At 55.1% G+C, this 12,249-nt stretch overlaps 1 protein-coding gene across 2 annotated transcripts in view; it reads right to left on the reverse strand.

Moving 5' to 3' along the window:
- Positions 1–2,311: 2,311 nt before the first annotated feature.
- The window catches only part of Pdlim7 (PDZ and LIM domain 7 (enigma)), a 16,478-nt gene continuing 6,540 nt past the window's right edge, over positions 2,312–12,249 (reverse strand). The window contains exons 4-12 of one of the 2 annotated variants that reach the window (XM_013016067.1): positions 12,058–12,074; positions 11,722–11,858; positions 11,517–11,553; positions 10,521–10,582; positions 10,152–10,374; positions 9,058–9,238; positions 2,975–3,095; positions 2,763–2,878; positions 2,312–2,638 (exon numbers count right to left, since the gene is read on the reverse strand). In XM_013016067.1, coding sequence (XP_012871521.1) covers positions 2,552–2,638; positions 2,763–2,878; positions 2,975–3,095; positions 9,058–9,238; positions 10,152–10,374; positions 10,521–10,582; positions 11,517–11,553; positions 11,722–11,858; positions 12,058–12,074 — 981 coding nt within the window. In that variant the 3' untranslated portion in view covers positions 2,312–2,551. Of the gene's footprint in view, positions 2,639–2,762; positions 2,879–2,974; positions 3,096–9,057; positions 9,239–10,151; positions 10,375–10,520; positions 10,583–10,779; positions 11,326–11,516; positions 11,554–11,721; positions 11,859–12,057; positions 12,075–12,249 lie in introns of those variants that run through there. The other variant, XM_013016068.1, reaches the window with a different exon arrangement.

Genomic DNA, 12,249 nt, shown 5'->3' on the forward strand with positions numbered 1-12,249 from the left:
TACTCCTTCAACATCCTCACCCTCTCCCCAGCCTGTTTCCTCTTTCACCCTGGCACTCGGCTACACTGATCTGGCAATGTCACCTTATTGCAAAATACCACGGGGACACCCCGCCTTATCTGTCTAGTTGACATTGTTGGCAAGTTCTGCAAACACTCTTGCCCTGGTCTGGCTTCCTTCCAGAGCTCCCTGGAGGCTGTAACTCTCTCTCTGGCCATGGCCTCTGCTCTCTCTGCCCAGTGCTGTAATGTCTGTGCTCCAGGTTTCTGGTCAGTTCTTTGTGAAAGGCCCTTAGCTGTCCTCACACTGACCATGGCCTGTATTTATTGCTTTTCTAAAAATAGGAGTGTGGGCTGGGAAGGTGGCTGAGTGGTAGAGTGCTTGCCTAGCATGCACGAAGCCCTGGGTTCGAGTCCTCAGTACCACAGACACAGAAAAAGCCGGAAGTGGTACTGAGGCTCAAGTGGTAGAGTGCTAGCCTTGAGTGTGCACGTGCACACGTACTGGGGCTTGAACTCAGGGCCTGGTTGCTGTCCCTTAGCTTTATTCGCTCCAGGCTAGTGCACTTGAGCCACAGCTCTAGTCATTTTCTTGGTGGCTAATTGGAGATAAGTATCTCATGAACTTTCCTGCTTAGGCTGGCTTTGAACTAGGATCCTAAGATCTCAGCCTCCCGAGTAGCTACGATTACAAGCATGAGCCACTGGCTCCAGGTTCTTTAGTAGGATTTAAAGATAGAGCCGTGGGCCGGTGGCTCACACCTGTAATCCTAGCTTCTCAGAAGGCTGAGATCTGAGGATCACAGTTTGAAGCCAACCCGGGCAGAAAATTTCCTATTTGAAACTCTTATCTGCAATGAATCACTCAGAAACCAGAAATGAAGCTGTGGCTTACAGTGGTAGAGTGCTAGCATTGAACAAAAGAAACTCAGGGACAGAACCCAGTGTCACATAAAAATCTGAGCCTCCAAGTGGTAGAGCGCTAAGTCTTGAGCTGAAGAGCTGAGGGACAGTGCCCAGGCCCAGAGTTCAGGCCCCACGACCGGACCAAAAAAAAAAAAAAAAAATCTGAGCTTCCTACAAGGGTAACAGACCAGGAGCTCCACCCGGCAGCCCTGGGTTGGGGCCTGGAGAGCAGGGACCGCTATGCGCAGACTGGCTTCCAGCCTGCAGGATGCTCTTGCTTGTTTCCATGGAAACGGAGACTGGCCTGAGAGGATTTGTGGTTCAAGAGAGGTAGGAGAGTCCATTTCCTTGTGAAATGGGGTACACTGTACTCAATGTTCCTAGTGTGTTGGGGTTGAGATGGCCACGTGGACCTGCTTTCCTCCTGGGGTGCCCGCCGTGACTGTACCCCAGATTTCCCTAGGCATCAATTACAAGCATTCGTGAGCAGTGCTCGGCCTGTCCCACACCCACTCTTAAATTCAATCTGAGTGAATCTAGACGTCTATCTTCAACTGCTTCCTGGGTTTGTCTTCATAAATATCCCACAGGGCTGGGAAGGTGGCTCAGTGGTAGAGCGCTTGCCTTGCATGCATGAGGCCCTGGGTTCGGTTCCTCAGCACCATCTAAACAGAAAAAGCTGGAAGTGGCGCTGTGGTTCAAGTGGTAGAGCGCCCACCTGGAGCTGAAGAGCTGAGGGGCAGCGCCCAGGCCCAGAGTTCAAGCCCTATGAACGACAAAAAATAAAATAAAAAGTATCCTACAGACACCTCGTTCATTTAACATTTATTGGGCATCCATTCACTATACATGCCAGGCACAGTTCTAAAGACTCCTATGTTAAGCTGGACATGATGGTTCACTCCTATAATCCCAGCTACCTTCAGGAGACTAGCCTGAGGATGGAGGTTCGAAACCAGCCTAGGCAGGAAAGTCCGGGAGATTCTGTGCTGGGGCTTGAACTCAGGGCCTGGGCACTGTCCCTAAGCTTCTTTTGCTCAAGGCTAGCGTTCTACCCCTTGAACCACAGCGCCACTTCCTGCTTTTTCTGTGTATGTGATACCAAGGAATTGAACCCAGAGCTTCATGCATGCTAGGCAAGCACTCTACCACTGAGCCACCTTCCCAGCCCTCTGGGAGACCATCTTATCTCCGATTAACCAGCAAAAAAGCCAGAAGTGAAGCTGTAGCTCAGAGTGGTAGAGTTGTCAGGCTTGATGGAAAAAAGCCAAGCCTGTGTGTGAGGCCCTGAGTTCAAGACCCAGGACTGGCCCCATTCTCAGGGTTTCAAGGTGGCACCAGACCTGGTTCTTGGCTTGAACGCCCACTGCTGCTCATTTCTACACGGAGAGCCGGCCCACGGGACATGGCTGGATACAGGTTTATTGTGGCACTGGGGTGTGGGCAGGGCTGGTGTGGCAGCACCCTGTGTGTGTGTGTGTGTGCGTGTGTGTTGGTGGGAAGGACGTGTGTGGGGAGGTGAAGGGGATGGAATGGGGTCCAGGCGTTGGGGAATGGGGCCACCATGGCCAGCCAGGCTGACCCACCGATGCTGGGGGTGGGGGGTGGGGAGGCTGATGGTCCCCTCTTCCTTCAGTGGGCGTGGCTCACACGTGAGAGAAGGCGTGGCTCTTGCACAGGGGTTTGTCCTTCTTGGAGTAGAAGGTCTTTCCTTCCAGGTTGATCTGACATATCTGGGGACAGCAAAGGTCCAGTCACAGGCGGGGACTGGACTGGACGGGGGGGGGGGGGGGAGGGGGGGGGGACAGGCAAGTTCTTCCCCCCCCCCCCGCAGAGGGAGGGGAGCAGGGCCCTCACCGCACACACAAAGCACGTATCATGCCAACTGAAGCCCAGGGCCTCCAGGAAACGATCTCCTGCGTCGATCTTGAAGTCGCAGCCTCGGCATTTGGTGCCAAACATCTTCTCATAGTCTGGGGGCGGAGGCGGAGAAGAAAGAAACCTGGCTTACAAGGGTGAGCCCCATAGCCTGCACCTCACCGCCCATGCCAGGGCCCGGCCCCCCGTACCTCGCTCACAGTAGGGCGCCCCCTCCTCCATGTAGAAGGCCCTGTTGCGGATGGGGGTCTTGCAGGCGGCACAGGTGAAGCAGTGCACATGCCAGGTCATCTTCAGGGCGTGCATGATCTCCTGAAAGCCACAGCCACACAGTCAGACTCCGTTCCTCCCCCGCAGAACCCAGGAAGGCTGCCTCTGCGGCCTCTGTCCTTCTCACGGTAAAGATTTGTATCCACAAGCTGGGCATCGGTGGCCCACGCCTATCATCCTGGCCACTCAGGAGGCTGAGATCTGCGCATCGGGGTCCAAAGCCAGCCCAAGTACTCCATGAGATTTGTTTTTTGGTCAGTCGTGGGGCTTGAACTCTGGGCCTGGGCGCCGTCCCTCAGCTCTTCAGCTCCAGGCGAGCGCTCTACCACTTGAGCCACAGCGCCACTTCTGGCTTTTTCTGTTTAGATGATGCTGAGGAACCAAACCCAGGGCCTCAGGCATGCAAGGCAAGCGCTCTACCACTGAGCCACCTTCCCAGCCCCTCCATGAGAGGCTGATCTCCAAAGAACCACCAGAAAACCAGAAGTGGAGCAATGGCTCAAAGTGGTACAGTGTGCTCGCCTTGAGTAAAAGAGCTGAGGGACAGCGCCCAGGCCCTGAGTTTGAGCCCCAGGACTGGCACCAAGAAAAAAAAAAAACCAAACACAAGTCATGGCCAGCAGGGCCCAGAAGCTGCAGCTCCTCCCATTCCCTCCCCCCCCTGCCTGCTCATCATCTCACCTTGATCCACCCTGGCACCCTCCTGGCTGTCCCCTCCCTGCCCCCCCCCCCAATGTGACTTTCTCTGACACCAGTGATTATTCCAAACTGCCGTCTCTCGGTGTCTTGTACAATAACACTCATTTCACCAGAACCCAGCCTCTCGGGTAATTTATTTGTTGTACCTTCTGCTTGCTGACTCTCCCAAAGAAAAATCTTTGGTTGGCAGCCTTCCACTGTGAGCTGACCTGTAACATCAGGGCCCGGCCTGTGGTGTGTGTGTGTATGCGTGCGTGTGCGTATGAGTGTGTTTCAGCCCTGGGTGTCAATCTAACTTAGTTCCCCACGTGTGAGGGGAAGCAAAGACTTATGGAGGAGCTGAGGGCCATCCTGGGACCCACAAGCCCACCAAATAAACATCTCACTGAATTTCCTGCCTAGGTTGGCTTTGAGCCGAGATCCTTAGATCTCAGCCCTCAGAGTAGCTGGGATGACAGGCGTTGAGCCTGGCTGTATCTTGTAGTATCTAGAAACCTCATGGGCTAGGAGTTCTGGCTATCATCCCCTTTAGAGTGGCCCTGAGCAAGCAGCTGGACACGACTCATATAGCCTGTCGAGGGCAGAAATGGATTTTGTGTCTATATTTCGCTGATTCCTCCAACTGGCCAGGTATAACTTGTCTTAAAGGAGCCCTGGGGAAAGAATAAAGCAGGTATTCTAGCTGGTAGGAGAAGGGGCTTACAGGGTTATGGGATAGTGATCAGTGTGTGTGTGTGTGTGTGTGTGTGTGTGTGTGTACTGGGGCTTGAACTCCGGCCTTCTGGAGATAAAGAATCTTATGGATTTTCCTGCCCAGGCTGGCTTTGAACCTTGATCCTCAGATCTCAGCCGCCTGATATAGCTAGGATGACAGGTGGGCGCTTGGCCCCAGTGGTCCATTTCTGTTTCTTCCTAGGATGTGTTAACTCTGTGTGCCTCTGGCACCCCACTGCCCCAGCCTGAACCCCAGAAGATGCCAGTGCCTTGGCTCCCGCTGTCTTTATGCTGGCCCTGGGGATGCTTTCAGGAGCTGGACTGACCTCTGTCTCCAGATCCAAACATCTTACCACAGCTTGTAACACAAGCTGCTCCCTCTGCCCGGAGCCTTCCCCGGGTGAGTCCCTGCCTATGTTTAATTTGGACTTAGGAGCCACTTCCATCCACTTGCCAGGTGTTTACTGATCACCTTCTGCATACAGGTTACAACGCTGAACACCATCAGCCCTACTCTCAGCCCATGCACTTCACACCTGGGGAGGGAGGTGGGAAAGGACTGGAGTGAGCAAGGCACCAGCGGCTCCCGTCTGTCATCCTGACGACTCAGGAGGCTGAGTTCTGAGGACTGTGAGCGTCCAGGAAACTCCGATCTTCAATGAACCACCAGAAAACTGCAAAGTGGAGCTGTGGCTCAAATGGTAGAGCGCTTTGCCTTGGGCAAAGGTGCTCAGGGACAAGTGACCAGGCCCAGAGTTCAAGCCTCAGGACAAGAAGAAAAATAAACAACTGCTGTTACAAGAAAACTAAAGGGGTAGAGGGGGGCTGGCGATGGCAGAGGTCAGGAAAGATGTTCCGGGAAAGTGATAGGTGAGTCCCGATGCAGAGGAGTGAGGTAAAAAGGGTTCCAAGCCAGGCACCAGTGACTCACGCCTGTAATCCTAGCTACTCAGGAGGGAGTGGAGATCTGAACATTTCAGTTCACAGCCAGCTCCAGGAAGGTAAACCTGTGACACTCTTATCTCCAATTAATCACCAAACAGCTGGAAGCAGAGGTGTAACTCCACTGGTAGAGCGGCAGCCTTGAATGAAAAAGTTACAGGACAGCCGGGTGCTGGTGGCTCACACCTGTCATCCTAGCTACTCAGAGGCTGAGATCTGAGGATCACGGTTCAAAGCCAGCCCGGGCAGGAAAGTGCGTGACACTCTTATCTCCAATAAACCACTCAAGGAAGTGGTGCTGTGGCTCTGGGAAGGTGGTTTAGTGGTAGAGTGCTTGCCTGGTATGCGTGAAGCCCTGGGTTCGATTCCTCAGTACCACATACACAGAAAAAGCCAGAAGTGGCGCGCTGTGGCTCAAGGGGTAGAGCGCTAGCCTTGAACAAAAGAAGATTAGGGATGGCGTCTGGGTCTTAAGTTCAAGGCCCAGGACTGGCAAAAAAAAAGAGAGAGAGAGAGAGAGAAAGGTGGGGTGGGAGGGAAGAGCTACCAACCCATGATACCTTGCAGGGTCCCCTCCCCCAGCGAGCCCCTGGGCGGCAGGGCCTTTATCTTGTTCGGTGTGTCATCAGCATGAAACCCATCACCTGGGTGTACCATCCACACTGGTAGAATGAGTGGGTGAGGATGCTGTAAGCTCCTTTTTTTGGCAGCATTGGGCTTTGAAGTGAGGGCTTAACGCTTCGAAGCAGGTGTTCTGAGCTACACCCCCAGCCCTGCTCTCAACTCTTGATGAACCTCGAAGCCCAACTCTGGGTCACCCTGGTCAACCTCCTCTGCATTGAACTTCTGAGGGAAAAAACACAATTTCTCCCCCCCGACGCCTTTTTAGTTTTGGTGCCTGTCCTAAGGCTCGAACTCAGGACCTGGGCACTGTCCCTGAGCTTTTTGGCTCAAGGTTGGTACTACCACCACTTGAGCCAAATTTCCATTTCTAGCTTTTTTTTTTTTTCTTTGGTGGTTAAATTGGAGAAAAGAATCTCAAGGAAGCCGGGCGCTGGTGGCTCACGCTTGTCATCCTAGCTACTCAGGAGGCTGAGATCTGAGGATCGTGGTTCAAAGCCAGCCCGGGCAGGAGAGACCGTGAGACTCCTATCTCCAATAAACCACCAGAAAACCGGAAGTGGCGCTGTAGCTCAAGTGGTAGAGCGCTGGCCTTGAGCTGAAGAGCTGAGGGACAGCGCCCAGGCCCAGAGTTCAAGCCCCACGAAAAAAAAAAAAGAATCTCAAGGACTTTCCTGTTCGGGCTAACTTTGAACTGTGATCCTCAGATGGCTCAGTATCTTCAGTAGTTAGGAGCAGGCGTGAGCCACCGGCACTTGGCTAAGAGCAGGATTTTTGCATCCTTGTTTTCAAGTCTGGACTTCTCTCTTTGCTACTCAACAGTCAGGCCTGTGTACTCAAAGCCTGGCAATGTGTCTCCCAGAGACCCAGCGCTCTCATTCATTGGTAGCAGTGGATGCTGGACTGGCCTCTCAACAGCTTTTTACAACCCCATCGATTCTGCCATTGTCTATTACTGAGGCTGGAGAGCTAATGTACAATGGGCTCTCAGTATCTGGGAGCTCAGCACCAGTCACTGAGCCAAAATATTAGAGGAGGGTGCCAGTGGTTCAAGCCTGTCATCCTAACTACTCAGGAGGCTGAGATCTGAGGATCGTGGGTCAAAGCCAGCCTGGGCAAGAAAGTTCATGAGACTTATCTCTAATCATCCACTAGAAAACCGGAGTGGTGCTATGGCTCAAGCAGTAGAGCGCTCACTTGGAGCTGAAGAGCTGAGGGACAGTACCTAGGGCCAGAGTTCAAGCCGCAAGACTGAGCAAAAACAAATGAACAAAAAAGATTAAAAAATTGGAGGAGGCTGGGCCGAGGTGGCTCACACCTGTAATCCTGGCTGTTCAGGAATCTGAGATCTGAGATTCGTACTTTTCAAAAGACTCCATTTTTTCAAGAGTTTAACTTAACTAGCAAAATGCTAGACTGGAAGTATGGATCAAGTGTTTAGAGTACCATCTGTGAGAGAAAAAGCTGAGCAAGAGAGAGCTCAAGGCCCTGAGTTCAAGCCCTGCTCAACACCAGAAAAACCTAGGAGGAAGGAAGAAATGCTGAACCTGTACTGAACAGGTACAGATTTCTTTTGTTCGCCATTATTTTCGAAACAATATATTATTATGATATGGTGAGCTGCTGGTGGTTCATGCCGGTCTAATTCTAACTACTCAGGAGGGGGCTGAGATCTAAGGATGGAGATTCAGAACCAGCCTGGGCAGGAAACACCTTGAGACTCATCTCCAGTTAGCCACCAAAAAGCCAAAAGTGGGGGCTGGGAAGGTGGCTCAGTGGTAGAGCGCTTGCCTTGCATGCATGAGGCCCTGGGTTCGATTCCTTAGCACCACATAAGCAAGAAGAAAAAGCTGGAAGTGGCACTTTGGCTCAAGTGGTAGAGAGTTAGCCTTGAGCTGAAGAGCTGAGGGACAGAGCCCAGGCCCAGAGTTCAGGCCCCACGATCAGACCTCCCCCTAAAAAAAAGAAAAAAGATAGCACCCAGGCCATGAGTTTAAACCCCAGTACCAGGGCTCCTTAAGTATCGTGAATACAGAAGCCTGGCCTTTATTTATTTTATTTTTTTGTCGGTTGTGGGGCTTGAACTCTGGGCTGGGGTGCTGTCCTTGTGCTCTTCAGCTCAAGGCAAGTGCTCTACCGGTTGAGCCACAGCGCCACTTCCAGTTTTCTAGTGGTTTATTGAAGAGTTTCATGGACTTTCCTGACTGCAATCCTCAGATCTCAGCCTCCTGAGCAGCTAGGATGACAGGTGTGAGCCACTGGCACCTGGCCTGGCCTTTTTTTTGGTCATGGGGCTTGAACTCTGGGCCTGGGCGCTGTCCCTCAGCTCTTCACTCAAGGTGAGCACTCTACCACTTGAGCCACAGCGCCACTTCCAGTTTTCTAGTAGTGGTTTATTGGAGATCAGAGTCTCACAGACTTTCCTGCCTGGGCTGGCTTTGAACCGTGATCCTCAGATCTCAGCCTCCTGAGTAGCTAGGATGACAGGCGTGAGCCATTGGCGCCCGGCCTGGCCTTTATTCTTTTGAGACAGGGTCTCAGTATATAACTCACGCTTGCTTCGAACTCAAAATCCTTCTGCCTGTGAGTGCTAGGACTACATACATATGCCTGGTTAGGCTGCCTCCTTTCCCTCTCTCCTTTTTCCTCCCATTCCCCTCTCTCTGTCCTACGGATCGAAACCAGAGCCTTGTGCGTAGTACTAAGAAAATGCTCTGTCCTTTTTTGTTGGTCATGGGGCTTGAACTCTGGGCCTGGGTGCTGTTGCTCAGCTCTTCAGCTCAAGGTGAGCGCTCTACCACTCGAGCCACAGCGCCACTTCTGGCTTTTTCTGCTTATGTGGTGCTGAGGAATTGAACCCAGGGCCTCAGGCATGCAAGACAAGCGCTCTACCACTGAGCCACCTTCCCAGCCTGTAAATGCTCTATTCTGTACCATGTTCTCAGCCTGGTAGTCTGGGCATGACACTGCTACCCCTCAGGGTGAGAATTCCTCCCCTCTGCCCCGCCCACCCACCAGCCCCACTCACGCCTGTGATTTTCTTCTTGCATTTGGCACAGCTGGGCGCGTAGCGCACATCATAGCAGGGGGGACAAAAGATAGCCCCCTTCTCTTCGAAGAAGCCGCCTTCCTCCAAGACTTTGCCGCACTGGCTGCACACAAACTCCTCGGGGTGGTACGCATGGCCCAGTGCCACCAGGTAGCGACCCCTGCAGGGTGAGGGGCCGTTTGCAAAGGAAGTAGGCAGGCCGGTGGGATGTATGCAAATGCAATGGGCGGGGCAAGGGAATATATGCAAATAGAGGAGGGGCTTGTCTGTTCCATCTGGGGGGGGGTAAGTAGGTATTTTACTATTTGAATAGTGGTGTCAAGAAGGACCGGGTGCTTTGCAGAGTTCCTGCCTAAAAGCTAATAACGATTAGGCAGGTGAGGAGGCTGAGCTGTGTGTGTGGCTCAAAGTGCTAGAGTGCTAGCCTTGAGCAAAAAATAAAAAGCTCAGGGACACGGCCGGGCACTGGTGGGTCAGGCCTGTAAATCCTCGCTGAGATCTGAGGGTTGTGGTTTGAAGCCAGCTCAGGCAGCAAAGTCTGTGAGATTCTTATTTCCAATTAACTAGCAAAAAGCTGAAAGTGGAGGTGTGGCTCAAGTGGTAGAGCATCATCCTTAACCAAAAAATAAAATAAAAAAAAAGCTTGAGGGATAGGATCCAGGCCTTGAGTTCAACCAAGTAAGAGCTTAGTACTCCCAAGTGGGAAGATTCTAGAACCTGACACACCAGGAGAAGGGCAGGGAGGGAGGGACCACTGGCCCAGGGGCTCTGAGAGCAGAGGGTAGGTAGGGACTAAGGAAGGGAGACGGCCGGGCTGGGAAGGGGCAGATCCCTTTTTTCCCCCAGAAGACGGGGGTCCAGAGCACTGAAGGGTGTCACTGGCCCTCCCCCCGGCCCCCCCAGAGCTAGCCCTGCTCCAGGCTGGTGTAAGTAGGTCGGGGGTGGCAGGGGGGAATGGAAATAGCACAGGATTAGGAATCTGAGAACCTGGGCCTGAAGCAGGTGCAGCGAGGGTGGATGGCCCCATGGGGACAGGAAAAGGCCAGGGCAGGGAAGGGGACAGGGCCACCCACCGGATGACCTTGTGGCACTGGTGGCACACGGGTGTCTTGCCGTTGGTGCCGCCCCCTGCGGCGGCGGCCTGCACGATGGAGGTGCGGTTCTGCAGCGGTGTGGGCGTGGCGGGCTGGCGGTGCCGGGTCAACACCGTGCTGGTCTTGTCCGGGGCATATCGCTCGGCGAAGGCTGGATCTACTGCCCACGGTGGGCGGCTGGTGGGGCTGGGGGTGGGAGGGCCTGCCAGGGCCGAGAACAGTGGCTCCAGAGGGTGCCCAGGGGACCCCCCCACCCCCAAAGGACAGAGGAGCCCAGCACTGAGCCCCCCAACCCCCCCAGCAAGCTTCCCAACCCTTCCCCAGGCCCAAGCCCCCTCTCTCTCTTACCAGGCCAGGGGTCCTGGGGTGGAGCTGAGGTTGGGGCTGGGGCTTCTGTCTTGGGTACCTGGCTGCAAGATCTCCCATTCAAGGCCCTGGCATGGCTCAGCCTCCCTGCCCCCACCCCCCCAACCTTGGTTCTGCTTTGATGGCTGGGGTAACCGTGAGAGTTGCTGGCTAGACTCGGAGTCCCTCCAGGGTAGGGTTGGAGGAGTGGCAGCTTCTAGCCAGGTTCCCCCACACTGGTCTATGATGTAAAACTGAGAAGCAACTCTTGGGGTCCCCTGGTATCAGGGAGCTACTACCCAGGCAGGGTGCTCATTGCTAGGGACGGACCACCTGCCTCCCCTCCCCCCAGCCTCCTACAGGCTGGCAGGACCCACACATCCTCAAATACCCACGCCCCCAAAACACGAACCAGGCCCCCGTAAAGACGGAAGACAGAGGCAGAGAAAGCAGAGCTGAGAATATTTATTTCCATGCCCAGAGCAGCAGCGCAGGCCTGGCAGACGTCCGTGCCACAGGGCCAGGAGGGAGGGCAGTGTCAAGATAAAGCCAGGAGGCGTGTGCCAGCCGGGCCGCTGGGGCCGGCGGGAGGTTCAGATCGGGGGCAGGGAAGGGGTGGGTGAGGTAGGCAGAAGCTGGGGACACCCAGGGGGTGCCCCGGGCAGGAAGCACAGAGACAGGCAGAGAAGGCAGCTGGCCGGAGAGGCCCGGCTACGACTGCACGTTGAGCACGTGGGCAGAGCGCTGGTGATGCCAGTCCCGGAGGCGAGTGTAGTGTGGGCTCTGAAGTTCCAGAACATACTTTTCCCTGAGGGGTGGAGAGAGAAGGAGGAGAAAAAGTGGAAGGCAGAGATGGAAGGGAGGCAGGGAGGGAAGATGGACAGAAGGAAGGAAAAAGAGGAAAGGAAGGAAGGGAAAAACGAGAGAATCCCAGCTGGGGGAGACTGGGCCGGAAGAGGCGGGAGGGTGGAGGGCGGCACCCGGCTCCTGGTTCTTTACCTCGATTTCTTCTGGTGTTCCTCATCCGGGTCTTGCACTAAGAGGGCAGAAGTGAGTAGTGACCAAGAGAGAGGAGGGTCACCCGACCGTGATCCTCGGAGAGGAGTCGGTCAGACCTGGGAGGGGGGCAGGGTACGCCCCCCCATCTACCTCCCCCTCCGCCCCTGCCCTGCGCGCATCCGCCCTGCCTTGGGCTGGCGCTTACTGAACTCGGTGCCCGTGAGGTGGGCGAGGATGCGGAAGGATCGCGACTGGCCCGTCCCTGGCCGCGGCCTCCAGTCCTCCGTGTTCTCCATCAGCCGCTGCTTGCTGGCATCGGGCACGGCGGGCCGGAGCGGCTGTCTGTGGGGAAGGGGGGGGGCGGGCTCTGAACCTTCGCCCAGGGTTCGGTGCCCCCTCCACCCACCACGTGGTGTGCATGGGTTATGAAGGGGGGTGGGGGAAGGTGAGGCCCAGGGCCTGATATCGGGGTGGGCGGGGGCCACCACCCCGAGTGCCCAAAGGAAGGAAGAAAGGGGACAGGCAGAGGGGGCTCACTGACTTGTCAGGGGGCTGCACCTGTGGAGGAGATAAGACAGACGGACAGATAAAGGGACGGACAGACACAGGGAGAGGAAGAGAGATGGGGAGGGAGTCAGAGCAGCAGCGGGGGCGAGGCAGCGCGGAGAGGGGTTCGCCTGGCCCAGCACCGCACCCCACCCGCTGCTCAGGCCGGCGCCCCCCGGGAGGGCGG

This window comes from Dipodomys ordii, unplaced genomic scaffold (assembly GCF_000151885.1).
Source record: "Dipodomys ordii isolate 6190 unplaced genomic scaffold, Dord_2.0 Scaffold29, whole genome shotgun sequence".
Classification (NCBI taxonomy): Eukaryota; Metazoa; Chordata; class Mammalia; order Rodentia; family Heteromyidae; genus Dipodomys; species Dipodomys ordii.